General features: G+C 43.1%; 1 protein-coding gene across 1 annotated transcript in view; it reads left to right on the top strand.

Annotated features, from left to right (window-relative positions):
• The window catches only part of GALR1 (galanin receptor 1), a 300,040-nt gene that overhangs the window by 189,936 nt on the left and 95,339 nt on the right, over positions 1-14,765 (top strand). The window contains exon 2 of the mRNA XM_075828383.1: positions 7,146-7,211. Within this exon, the coding sequence (XP_075684498.1) occupies positions 7,146-7,211 (66 nt within the window). The remainder of the gene's footprint in view (positions 1-7,145; positions 7,212-14,765) is intronic.

Consider the following 14,765-nt stretch of genomic DNA (forward strand, 5'->3'; position numbering starts at 1 on the left):
AAAATGCCTTGAGGGGTGTCGTTTCCAAAATGGGGTCACTTTTGGGGGTTTCGACTGTTTAGGTACCACAAGACCTCCTCAAACCTGACATGGTGCTTAAAATATATTCCTAAAAAAAGGAGGCCCCAAAATCCCCTAGCTGCTCCTTTGCTTCTGAGGCCGGTGCTTCAGTCCATTAGGACACTAGGGCCACATGTGGGGTATTTCCAAAATCTGCAGAATCTGGACAATAAATATTGAGTTGCGTTTCTCTGGTAAAACCTTTTGTGTTACAGATTTTTTTTTTTATTACAAATGAATTGCGGCAAAAAAAATTAAATTTGTAAATTTCACCTCTACTGTGCCTTAATTCCTGTGAAACGCCTAAAGGGTTAAAATACTTTCTGAATGTGGTTTTGAATACTTTGAGGGGTGCAGTTTTCAAAATGGGGTGATTTATGGGGACTTTCTAATATATAAGGCCCTCAAAACCACTTCAGATCTGAACTGGTCCCTGAAAAAATGGCCTATTGACATTTTCTTGAAAATATGAGAAATTGCTGCTAAAGTTCTAAGCCGTGTAACGTCCTAGAAAAATAAAAGTACGTGAAAAAAAATGATGCAAACATAAAGTATACATATGGGGGATGTTAACTAGTAACTATTTTGTGTGGTATTACTATCTGTTTTACAAGCAAACACATTTAAATTTAGAAAAATGGTAATTATTGCAAATTTTTGCTAAAATGTGAAGTTTTTCACAAATAAAAATTCAATTTATCAACCACATTTTTTCACTAACATAAAGTACAATATGTCACGAGAAAACAATCTCAGAATCGCTTGGATAGGTAAAAGTGTTCCGGAGTTATTACCACATATAGTGACACATGTCAGATTTGAAAAAAATCAGCTGTGCCACAAGGCCAAAACAGGCTGCGTCCTAAATTAACCCGTTAGTGACCGGCCCATCGTGTTTCTATGTCGGTCACTAACGGGCCTTATTCAGATGCCATAGACTTTTTACGTCGCGGCATCGGAATAAGTAAACAGAGCAGGGAACTGTCAGATCTCCCTGCTCTCAACTGCTAGAGGCAACTGAGGGCTGGGAGCGTCCCTGCTTTTCCGGGTGAGATCGATATTAGTATCGATCTCACACGTTTAACCCCTCAGATGCCGTGCTCAATAGCGAGCACCGCATCTGAGTGGTTTTGGAGAGAGGGAGGGAGCTCCCTCTCTCCCCCACCGACACCCGGCGATACGATCGCTGAGTGTCTGTGTCTCTAATGGCAGCCGGGGGTCTAATAAAGGCCCCCAGGCTGCCTAGAGTGAATGCCTGCTAGATCATGCCGCAGGCATGACCTAGCAGATGCCTGTCCATGTTAAACGGCCAGGCAGTAAAACCCAGCTTTTCCCCTTACAAACTGCTTTACTATTAAAAAAACAAAATAAAGTTAAAAAGTTACACATATTGGGTATCGCCGCGTCCGTAACGACCCCGACTATAAATCTATTAGATTATTTAACCCGCACGGTGAACGCCGTAAAAAAAATAATAAAAAACTATGGAAAAATTGCTGTTTTCTGTGAATACTAACTTTAAAAAAAATGTCATAAAAAGTTATCAAAAAGTCGCATCTACTCCAAAATGGTACCCTTAAAAACTACAAGTCGCCCCGCAAAAAAAAGCCCTCATACAACCGCATCGGCAAAAAAATAAAAACTTTACGGCTCTTCAAATATGGAGACACAAAAACAAATAATTTTGAAAAAAAAGCGTTTTTACTGTGTAAAAGTAGTAAAACATACAAAAACTATACAAATTTGGTATCGTTGCAATCGTAACAACCCGCTGAATAAAGTTATTGTGTTATTTATACCACACGGTAAACGGCGTAGATTTAGGACGCAAAAAAGAGTGGCAAAATTTCAGATTTTTTTCTATTCCCCCCCAAAAAAAAGTTAATAAAAGTTAATCAATAAATAATATGTACCTAAAAATGGTGCTATTAAAAAATACAACTTGTCCCGCAAAAAACAAGACCTTATACAGCTATGTTGACGCAAAAATAAGAAGGTTATAGCTCTTGGAATGCGACGATTGAAAAACGTAAAAAATGGCCTGGTCATTAAGGTCCAAAATAGGCTGGTCATTAAGGGGTTAAACAATTAGTATAACGTTTACTTTGAACCAATATTTGTATGGATCCAGCAATATTCAGCATCTCTGTTGAAACCACATTTTATATTGAAATTATTTTCAAATATTATGCTGCAAGTTACATACAGATTTTATGATAAAACAATTCAGACGCAAAATCCATCCATACATAATATATTTGTCCAGTGAGACACCACTTTTTATAAACTTTATTTTAACTACTTAACAGAGAAAGACCTACAATTACGTAATCGGCAGGATGTAAACACCACATGATGTAGTACATGCACATCATTGCTGATCAACCTGGCGCAACAGCAAAAACTGAAAACCCCACCTAAGGGTATGTTCACACGGCCTATTTACGGACGTAATTCGGGCGTTTTTGCCCCGAATTACGTCTGAAAATAGCGCCTCAATAGCGCTGACAAACATCTGCCCATTGAATGCAATGGGCAGACGTTTGTCTGTTCACACGAGGCGTAATTTACGCGCCGCTGTCAAAAGACGGCGCGTAAATAGACGCCCGCGTCAAAGAAGTGACCTGTCACTTCTTTGGCCGTAATTGGAGCCGTTATTCATTGACTCCAATGAATAGCAGCGCTAATTACGGCCGTAATGGACGCGGCGTTCAAGCGCCTGCACATGCCGGTACGGCTGAAATTACGGGGATGTTTTCAGGCTGAAACATCCCCGTAATTTCAGCCGTAACGGACGCCCTCGTGTGAACATACCCTTAATGACCAGATACATTTTTCCGTTTTTGCCTGACTGCCTTTCAGCAGCCATAACTTTTTTATTTTTCCATTGACGTGGCTATAGGAGGCCATTGTTTCATGCAGGAGAAATTGTGTTGTTTTTTTCCTGCACAGTTTGGGGTTACAAATAAATTACTGTGTAATTTATGTAATTTATTTTTGTGACGTAAATATAGGAAAAAAGTTTGTATGTTTTTTTATACTGTTCACGTTTCACGCTAAATAACTTACATTTTTTAGGTTATTACAGTCGTGTAGATACCTAATATGTTTAGAGTTTTTGCTTTTATGTAATGTATAGGCAATAAAATATATTTTACACTAAATAATTACTTTTTTGTGGACAAATCTTTATTATTGTTTTTTTTGTTATTTTTTTTTTTTTCAATCGTTTGAAGGGATAACGTTTTAGTAACTTTATTTTATACTTAAAATGTATTAGCATACAGTCCCGGACCAATCTCACGGCAGGGAGCCGGGCTCCTAGCATCATAGTTATGTACGATGCTAGGAGTCCCTGCCTCGCTGCAGGACAACTGTCCCGTACTGAAAACATGATTACAGTACGGGACAGTTGTCCTGTAGCGAGGCTTGGACTCCTAGCATCGTACATAACTATGATGCTAGGAGCCCGGCTCCTTGCAGTGTGTTCGGTCCGGGATTAGCGGCCGAAATACGTTCCGTCCCTTACGGACGTAATGTGCTTGTGTGAATCCAGCCTTAGAGAATGAGTGCTCAATGTAGATTCCGGACCTGCACCACCTGCTGTCAAAAGACAGTGGGCGGTCGGGAACCGGTTAATCCCCTGAAGCACTGCAATCAGTGCTGGTCAAAAAGCGGATAAAGGGAGAGGTCTTCCTTTGTCCTGTACTTGCCACCCACTTAAACAATTAAGTTGCACCAAAGTTGCTCAGGCGCCAAGTGACCAGAGGAGCTGCCTTATATAAGCCCAGACCAACAGGAATTGGTTAGGGAGGTTTGTGAATGTGTGCGCTCTGGTCTTTTAAGACGCAGCCAGGGAGTGTGTTCCCTAAGGGACATGCAGCCACGAGCAGGAGCAGGAGCGTGGCTACCAGAGAGCGGACTGGCGGTGTGGACCACCAGCCTTAGCGACACCCGCCAGCATTACACTTGGTTTTTAAGGAAAAAATTGTTTTATTCCTTAATGGGGTTAATAAATCAAATAAGTATAGATTGATATAAAGGATGCCCTGAGGAACAAACTAAAAAGGCTTCATTTCAGTTACAAATACATATTTTCCTATAATTCATATTAGTGGGGTAGATACTAATCATTTGTTTGCTATTTGCTAAACTATAGAGTTATTTTATTGTAACAAACTTTAAAAAACATGAGATTTTGAAAGAAAACTCAATGCATGGATTTGGAAAGCATAGGAGGGGGTGACGCATCAGTGCACAATGATGCAGAATCACACATGATTTTTACATGCCGTTTTCTTGTCTTCCTTGTTGTCACTGGGTCAAAATAGTAATTTGCACTAGGTATTCAGTTCTTGCCATACATTACCCTGTGGCGTGTGTGTAGTTTGACATGCAGGTAAACCGACCTACTCTACTATAAACAAGTCGATATGGGAAGTCTTGATTGATTCATTTAATGATAGGATGTGGTGAAACTAGAAAGTTATAGAGTCGGAAACTGAAGTAAAATAGCGGCATATTCAACCGCTTGAGAAATGCATTTGGCTATTACTAGAGACAAATGTCTGTGTGGCTGGTGGCAACTGTGGCTGTAAATAATTTCAAGTTGAGTCCATGAGTTTTCCAGAGATGCTGCCACATGGGGGAATGGAAGATGTCATTCCTGAACAGCACAGTTTGTACAAATGTTGCTTCTTTTTCCCAGAATGTCTAAATTCCTCACAGCGGGGGGATGGGAAAAACAGATGAGAAAATAACACTGTCAGGCAAATCAGTAAGCTACAAAATGGAGTGAGTATGTATGTATTCAAATAGTACATTACATCGGCTGCTGAAGGGGAAATGTGGCATTAAATGCAGGCCTTTGAAATGAATGACCATCCAGATAATGCGAGGACATGCTAGGTCCACTAGTGCAGGAGCCGATTTTACCCAGCGGCTCTTCATTCTGCCACCTAGAGGGGGGTTCCCAAGCAGGAGAACCCCCTCTATGGCATCCATTTGCCCTGATAGGGCATATGGACAGGGTTGTCCTGATGGGACACCCACTTTAACAATGCTGGAGGCATTGTGAATGGGAAGTCTATACGTTATATTTTATTGTATTATGCAAAAAAAAGCAACACAGAAATCATGGCAACCCCATGCTTGATGCGAAGGTAATTGAATGCAATTTATTTTAAAATTACTTACTATTGGATATAGATTGATTCTATATGTAGACTGTAAAATGGCATTCTAATACACGCATATAAATGTATAAAAAGTTACATACTTTGGTGGGCACTATGGTGGGGTTATTAGAAAATGCAAATTCTATCATAACTTAGTCGGTCCATTACTTGTGTCCTAACCTGAGCTCACATTCTATATATGAGAAAGTCTACTAGGTGGCTCTGAGGACCAACTTTCCTGAAAATGACAAAAATGTATAAAAGGAAAAATTGTGTGTTTCTAAAGTGGTCTCTTTTTTAGATACTGTATATCCAGGGGCGTAACTAGGAAACACTGGGCCCCATAGAAAACGTTTGACTGGGCCCCCTCCCCTGGGTGCCACACACAGCTGCCCTAGTAGATAGTGCCATACAGCCCCCCTCCTGTAGACAGTGCTATACAGCCCCCCTGTAGAAAGTGCTAAACAGCCCCCCTGTAGACAATGCTATACAGCACCTCCTGTAGACAGGGCTATACAGTCTCCCCATACAGTGCTATACAGCTCTCCCTGTAGACAGTGCTATACTTTCAAGTATCACAAAGAGGGGCAATCGATGCGGCACGCAGCGTCAATTTTGTTTCTTTCAAGCCACGCCTCTAATCCAACCCAATCCCCGCCCATACACACCCGGTTCAGCCCACACAGTATCATGATCCCATAGTGTCCACCACACAGTAGAAATGCCCCCATAGCTTCCTCCATACAGTATAATGCCTCCATACAGTATAATGCCCACACAGATGCCCCAAACAATATAATGCCCACATAGATATCCGATATATTATAATGCCCACACAGATGCCCCACACAGTATAATGCCTCCCATAGCTATCCCCACAATATAATGCCCAGCATAGCTGCTCCCACATTATAATACCCCCCATAGCTTCCCCCTGGGTATAATGCCCCCCATAGCTGCCCCACACAGTATAATGCCTCCCATAGCTGCCCCTACAATATAATGCCCCCCATAGGTGCCCCCACAGTATAATGCCTCTCATAGCTGCCCCCACAATATAATGCCCCCCATAGCTGTGCCCACATTATAATGCCCCCACAGTATAATGCCTTCTATACAGTATACTGCCCCTCATATAGTAAAATGCTCCTATAGCTGCCACCATATCAGCCCCCCTTCCCTACCCTGTATAATGCCCCATAGTGCCTTATAGAAAAATAATAACATAATTACTTACCTATCCCGGTTCCCACAATGGGTGGAGGAGCCTTCTCCTCCGGTCTGTGCTGTGAGTGACTCGGCGCAAACAGGCGCAATGTAGTGACGTCACTACATCGCGCCTGCCTGCGCCGAGCCGCTCACTTCAGAGTGAATGCTGGTGCTCCTTGCTCCAGCATTCAGGAAGCGGGACCAGCGCGGTTGGCTTAGGGGCCCGGTCGCAATTACGCCCGTTGCGACCCCTAGAGCTACGCCACTGTTACAGTAGCCTATGGCAGAGCAGGGAGATACTTCCCTGCTCTGTCATAGTGTTCAATAGCATCTGCGTTCGAAGGATGCAGACACTATTGAATATGGCATCGCTACCACTGTAGCAGTCATAGCGGCTGCTAGCAGCGCCTCTGGGCATGGTGGGGGCCTTGCCGGAAGGCGGCACAGGCCTCTTCATGCCGCAGGCCCCGTAGCAGCTGCTTTGGCTGCTACAGCAGTAGTTACGCCACAGTATATATCTTAAAACATTCATACGTAGTCTCAGTACGCTTTATTGGATGTTCTCAAAGACTATGAAGCCAACTTGCTTTCAAAAAAGACACCCAGGCATCTCACAAATTAAAGATTATATCACAATGCACGGAATGTTGTTTTGTATTTCTATTATAATCAGATTCTTCTTTTTTTTATTTTTTGCAGGTTCTTAACCATTTGTATAAAAAGTTGAGAAACATGTCAAAGAAGTCAGAAGCTTCAAAGAAAAAGGTGATTTTATATGTCTCCAAATTGATTAATATGTCTATAAAGTTTTATTTTTATAAATGCACAGTACTGTATAAATCAATTTACGGTATTTAGAGAATTCTACTACAGTATTTCCACCGATGTATACATCTATATTTTCATCTTTAGTCAAAATTGCCGTTAGTGGTAGATGTTGAACCGGGGCCAGGCAGGTTGCAGGAATGTTGTTATGTTTTATATGACCAGTGTAATGTGAAAGAAAAATAATTTAATCCAGTGATGGATTTCTTTGAATTTTCACATATAGATAAAATTTATTGACATTTTATTATGTGTTAAGAAAATGTAGGTTACACTTTTTTTTTAAATTTGCTGTATGTCTTTAACAAAGAGAAACTTTAGGAAATGAAAAAAAGAAAAAAAAAGAAACAAAAATATTTTTACTAATATACCAACCAACTATAAATTCTTCTTTGTTCTCCGGGATCTCTTTGTTTGATATTATATTTTAGATATAGCTTCTACAATGACATATCAGTACATAGTAAAATAACATTCTGCGGTAAACATTGGATGCGGACACAGTAAGTTACTTCACTAGAAATGTAAATATTCTTATGCCTTATGAATGGTTTTAGGAAAGGCTTGTTTATTATTATTATTGTTTATAGTACTTATATTTGGTATAAAACAAGTTTTGGAAAACCTGCCTAAATAATTTCATATACCGGTATGTCAATTATCAATTATTTGTAAAAAGTTTTATGCTTTCCTGATTAAAATCAAATATTCTGGGGGAGACCCTTCATCAACTGTGAGTTCAGAAAGAGGAGGGCCCAGTTTAGTTTGGTTCTATGAGACTCCTTCCTCGTGACCAAAATAAACCTGTGCAGGCAGAGTCCAGAAGAGTGTTTGCAAACTGCCAACTGGCACAATTGTCATGCATAAAAATGATCAAGTGGCATGGTACAAGCACTCCAACTCCTGCTTTTTCATAACTACAACTCCCAGCACGATATGCTTGTAGTTTAGGGAATACTGGGATTTGTAGTTTTGCAACAGTTGGAGAGTCAGAGGTTATAGATCGCTGTTTCACACCTAAATAACATATCATAATACTATACGGGTGTCATGATCTTTGGGTGTGTGGACCCACTGTGCCGCACCGCCGTAGGGGAATGGCAGCTGGCCAAACTACAGTGTACCAAGATAATATATATAGTCCTAGCACAAGGGTACTTGTGATAGTCTAGACAGTAGCAACGGCTAGTCACAGATAGGATCTTGACAGCAGGTGATCTAGACGAGACAGATGACACCAGACGTGGTGTAACACAGCAGACGTGGCAGATGGCAGAACTTGACTCCAACACTATAGTGGACACAGGAACAACTACAACACAGGATACAGGTAGCATGGGAACAATTGGAAAAGGATAACACTAAGGGACCATTTGCAAGACTAACAGAGGAATATGAACAACGCTCAGGCAATGAGCAAAAGGGCAGGGCCCTACTTAAGTCCAGGGTGATCATGGGCTAATTAGTGATGTTAAACATGTGCGCACACTGGCCCTTTAAGGACGGGCGCGAGAGTGTGCGTGCACCCTACGGGACACAGCAGAGTGGAGCGGAAGTGAGTGCTGGCGTTTCCTTGGGAGGAGATGCGGTCCAGCGCTTACAAGTCCATGGCTGCGGCCGCCGGGGGTGAGTAATCCCGACGGTCCGCGCCCGTGGATATTACAACGAGTAGTCATAAACAGCTATTTTCTATTTCATGCTCTCAAAAGAGTCAGTATTAATGGGGGTCAGCAATATTTTCATAACTGTATTCATTTGAGTTTTAGAATGCATATGTATAAAAACATTTTGTTTTACAGTTTCATGTTACAGAGTCAAGACTTACCATGTTGTCCTTACAATAGATATATTGTTGGTCATAAATGAGTTAGCAGCATGCTCTGGCTCCCAATTGCAAAAGGGATAGCAAGCACATTATTCTGTCCTCATACACGTTAGCACGGTGTGTAATCTGACATGTAGCTAAACCCCCTGTCTTCTTAAGAAAAAGGCTGTGAAACTGTGAAATCTTTCTCTTTATTGCTGGTAGACAGGAAAGGGTGAAACTATAGGATGAAATAACAGCAGTATTCAGAATATATCAACTGTACAGTGCATAGGATACAAATAATCTGCTATACATACACAATATAACATGAGGTAATACTGCAAGCTGACAATGTGATATCTGATACAGCAAAACATACAGTGAACCACAGGATTATAACATATAGATATGGATCTTACCGACTATGCTTAGAACAGGCTGTTTACACTGAACTTGAGGTAGAAATGGAGAGTGGCCCCTCACACTGGCATGATGAGGAAAATGGCTGCTACTCATACACAAACAGGAACAGGAAATAACCCACAATGCCTCAGGTGCTTTCCCATAATACATAGAGAACTACAATCTAGGAATACACAAAACCACCAGTAGATGGTGCTATAACCATACAATACAATATAGATGGGGTACAAGAATAGGCAATTGCAATATCTGTACTGGTAATCATACACAAAAAAGAGGTATTATTACGTAAATAACTGGACTAGCTGGCGAGGACAGAACACTCCCCGCTTGACGTCAGCCGACGTCACTATTGGGTTCGTTGGATGAAAACAGTAGAAAGAGTTCCCCTACTGGTCTGAGGAACAATTTGGTCTCACTCTGCTTCCGTACTTTTACTTCGACCTTACGTATATTTCCGTCTTTACTCGGGAATGTCTTGGTAATAAGACCTAACGGCCACTCATTTCTTCGTGACTGGCAATCTTTCATTAGCACCACATCGCCAGGCTGGAGGTTAGGCTTGCTGATTTGCCACTTTCTCCTTGGTTGCAGAGTGGGAATGTATTGCTTTTTCCACTTGTCCCAGAAAGTATTGGAGAGACTCTGTACTTGCCTCCATCGACTTCTGTAGAGGTCTTTAGCATTAAATTCTCCAGGTGGAGTGCAAATAGTGTCAGTCTTCTGAGTAAGCAGCGTGGCAGGGGTGAGAACAGTTGGGTCATCAGGATCACTGGAAATCGGAATCAACGGTCTGGCATTTATGATGGCCGATACTTCCGCCATAAAGGTGGTCAAGCTTTCGTGAGTCAGCTTTGTAGATCCTACTTGTAAGAAGATTGAGTCGAGGATTCTACGTGCGATGCCTATCATTCTCTCCCAAGCACCTCCCATGTGTGAAGAGTGTGGTGGGTTGAAGGTCCAAGTACATCCCTGTCCACTAAGGTATCTTTCTATGTTTTTAGCGTCCAAGTTAGAAGAGAGTTGTAGTTCCCTTGCTGCCCCAACAAAGTTTGTGCCTCTGTCAGAACGAATATGTTTGACAGGTCCTCTGATAGCAATGAAACGCCGGAGAGCATTTATGAAGCATGAAGTATCCATAGATTCGATCACTTCTATGTGGACAGCTCTGATGGACATACAAGTGAACATAACCGCCCAACATTTTCCGTTCGCACGGCTTCCTCTGGTTTGCCGGACAACCACAGACCAAGGACCGAACACATCTAGGCCGACATTGGAGAAGGGTGGATCTGTGCTAAGTCGATCATATGGGAGATTCGCCATCTTTGGAGTCTGTGACATACCACGAAGTTTCCGACAAGTAACACATTTAAAGATGAATCTGCACACACATCTCTTTGCTCCAACTATCCACAGTCCGGCTGATCGTAAGGCTCCTTCTGTGAACAGACGACCCTGGTGCCTTGTTTGCTCATGGTGATGTTGCACCAGCAGAGTAGCTATATGATGCTGTCCGGGAACTATCAAGGGATGTTTCTCTGCAAAATCTACCTTGGCTTCCTTAAGGCGTCCTCCTATTCTTAAGAGCCCATTTTCATCGATGACTGGGTCAAGTTTCCTCAGAACACTGTCTTTGGGTACGGGTCTCTGACCGATTACACAGTCGATTTCCTTGGCATAGATATCGTGCTGTACAGCTCGGATGATTACATTTTTTGCCTGTTCCAGATCGAGAGCCGTGTAAAAATGTTTACAACGATGCCAGCCTTTACAGTCCCTTTTATCTGCTGACGAGGTTGTCTTGTACGACCGAGCCATGTGAGTCAAGCAGGTGATTGCACGGACAAGTGATCTCCAAGTAGAGAATCTACTGAATCTATGAGATTTCAGGTGGCTGTCCAAAGTCTCCGTGTGCAACGCAGATACCAGAGGGCGTATCTCAACATCTGCATGTGGGTCCACTAGTTCAAACATGGCGGTTTCTGCTGTGCTGGGCATCGGTCTATACAAGAACGTAGGGCCTGTAAACCAGATTGTGTCTTTCAGACGGTTAGCGGCAACGGATCTGGTTGCTTGGTCTGCAGGATTGAGATGCGTAGGTATGTAATGCCATTGTTCGGGAGAGGTAGATCTTCTAATCCTTAGCACTCTGTTGCTTACGTAGACATAGAAGCATCTAGTTAAGTTACAGATGTATCCTAGTACTATCTTGCTGTCAGTGTAAAACTCAGCATCTTTAATCTCCATGTTCAATTCCGTAGTGATGAGTTCGGCTAACTCCACTGCTAACACCGCGGCACAAAGTTCCAGGCGTGGTATTGTGTGTTCAAAAAGTGGCGCTAGTTTTGCTCTGCTCATGACGAACCCTACGTGGCATTGTCCGCTGGTATCTATCGTCTTTAAGTAAGCTACAGCAGCAATCGCTTTGACTGAAGCGTCGCAGAAAACACAAAGTCTTTGTGTCTCAACCTTGGTAGTTGGTACAGAAGCATAAGGGCGTGGTATGTGAAGACCAGATAAGGCTGTGAGGGAATTTCTCCAAGCCGTCCACGTGGCTCTTTCCTTCATGGGAAGAGGAGCATCCCAGTTCGACACTTCCCTGGTGTAGTCTCTCAACATAGCTTTACCTTCGATGGTTACAGGAGCTGCAAATCCCAGTGGGTCGTATAAACTGCTTATGGCCGACAGTACTCCTCTGCGAGTGAAGGGTTTTTCTTCTCTGCTGGCCTGGAAGGTGAAGGTATCAGCTTTTACGTCCCAGAGTAGGCCAAGGCTCCGATGCATGGGAGGGGAGTCGATGCCTAGATCTAAATCCTTTAAGTCTTTTGAGTGGTCATGAGGAGGAAAGGCTTCCATCACTTTCTGGCTGTTAGAAGCGATCTTGTGTAACCTCAGGTTAGATAGAGCAAGCATCTCCTGGGCTCTCTTCAGAAGACAAATTGCGGTTTCATTTGTGGGCATTGATTTCAAACAGTCGTCCACATAGAAATCCTTTTCTACGAAGCGTCTGACATCCGTTCCGTACTTCGTTTCGACATCTTGAGCCGCACGCCTCAGCCCATAGATGGCGACTGCAGGGGAAGGACTATTACCGAAGATGTGTACCTTCATTCGATACTCTGTAACATCTTTAGAGGGATCGTTATCCTTGTACCAAAGGAATCTCAAGAAATTTCTGTGTTCTTTTTTGACGAGGAAGCAATGGAACATCTGTTGGATATCAGCCGTGAATGCAATAGAGTCTTTGCGAAAGCGTAGAAGTACTCCCAAGAGCTTGTTGTTTAGATCCGGGCCTGACATCAGGACGTCATTCAACGAGACACCTTCATACTTGGCACTTGAGTCAAATACTACTCTGATCTGACCTGGTTTCTTCGGGTGATACACTCCAAACAGGGGCAGGTACCAGCGCTCTTCAGAGTCTGGAAGTATAGGTGCTAACTCCGCATGGCCGTTCTGGAATATCTTTTCCATGAAGGTAAAGAAGTGGTCTCTCATCTCTGGTTTTCTTTGCAGGCTGTGTCTGAGAGAGACGAAACGTTTGTAAACCTGTTCTCTGTTGTTAGGTAAGCATTGTCTTTGAGGCCTAAATGGTAGAGGTGCAACCCAGCTCTTCATTTCATTCTGCACCATTCCCTGCTCCATTATGTCTAGGAACAGTCTATCTTCGAATGACATCGCCATACGATTGTCCTCCTTTGTCTGGCGGAAGACTGTGCACCCTAGGTGATCTTGGTTGCCATCCCAGATGTAGTCATCGTAGGCAGAGCCTACAAGGATACTTGATGATGAAGTGCTGTGTGGCAGTTCCTTTATGAAGAAATGATTTTCACATGGTCGGAGGAGAGATGGGCGTCCATTCTCCAGTGTACTGGTAAGCATGCTGTTGACAGTTGTCGGTTTGTGTACACCTCCTAAACAGACCTCTCCTACGACGACCCATCCTAGGTCGAGTCTCTGTGCATATGGAGCGTTGTGAGGGCCATTGATCTGTTGCCTAACCTTGTGGACTCGAAGAATATCTCTCCCGAGGAGCAAGACTATCTGAGCCTCTGGATCAAGTTTCGGGATCAAGTGTTCTATACGCGTCAGGTGAGGTTGGTGCGCTGCTACTTCCGGCGTAGGTATCTCAGACCTGTTATCAGGAATTTGGTTACACTCCAGTATGGTTGGTAAGGGCAGACACACTTGGCCATTTATAGACTCGACTACATAGCCGCTTGCCCTCCTTCCAGCTGTCTCTACAGTACCGGCACAAGTTTTTAGAGAGTAGGGGGCGCCAGGGCCTCTGACGTTAAAGCTATCAAAGAAGGCAGACTTGGCTAACGACTTGTTGCTTTGATCGTCTAGAATAGCATATACTTTGATGGCTTTGTCCCGGTCGTCTGCTGGGTAAATCCTCACTAGGGAGATTTTTGAGCAGGACCTTCCTCCTATGAGGCCTCTACAAACCTCTGTGCATTTAGAAGTAACCGCTGGAGTGTCAGTACTTGTGTCCTTCAGCTCCCCGCTATGCTCTTGGTCTTGGGGTGAAGTCCATGATGGTGCTCCAGGGTGTAGAGCTGTGTTATGTTCTGTGCTACCACATTCGATACACTTTGCACGAACCTCGCAATCTCTGGCGAAGTGTGATGTTGAAGAACAGCATTTGAAGCAGATGTTGTTTTCCTTAAGGAAGGCCTTGCGGTCCTCTAATGACTTTTCCCTGAAGGCTCTGCACCTAAGTAGGGAATGTGGCTTCCTGTGTAAGGGACACTGTCTGCTCGGGTCTTTGGGTTTGTCTCCTTGACGGGAGCTGAACTCTTTATGGACTGAACCTGTGGAGGAAACGTTAATTTTGTGGACCTCCACCATTGCTCTACGAGGTTTACTAACAGGGGTGGCGGCACATGACAGCGTGAAATCAAAGCTAGGATCATTTCTAATTTTAGCTTGTTCAGAGACAAAATCTACAAACACATTAAATGGAGGAAATAGTACATTGTAAGTCTGTTTATATCTAGAACCATGCATAACCCATTTCTCTTGCAGGTTGTATGGGAGCTTCTGAACTATGGGGTTCACACCTCTTGCAGTGTCAAGGAATGTCAATCCTACCAGATCCCCTTCTGCCTTTGCTACAGACAACTCCATTAACAGATCACTTAACTCCCTAAGCTTTGTATAGCCTTTGTTTGCTATTTTAGGAAAGTCCTCAATTCTCTTGAATAAGGCACTTTCTATGACTTCGGCCGAGCCATAGCACTCTTCAAGTCTGTCCC

The sequence above is a fragment of the Rhinoderma darwinii genome, chromosome 5 (assembly GCF_050947455.1).
Source record: "Rhinoderma darwinii isolate aRhiDar2 chromosome 5, aRhiDar2.hap1, whole genome shotgun sequence".
In the NCBI taxonomy this organism is placed as follows: Eukaryota; Metazoa; Chordata; class Amphibia; order Anura; family Rhinodermatidae; genus Rhinoderma; species Rhinoderma darwinii.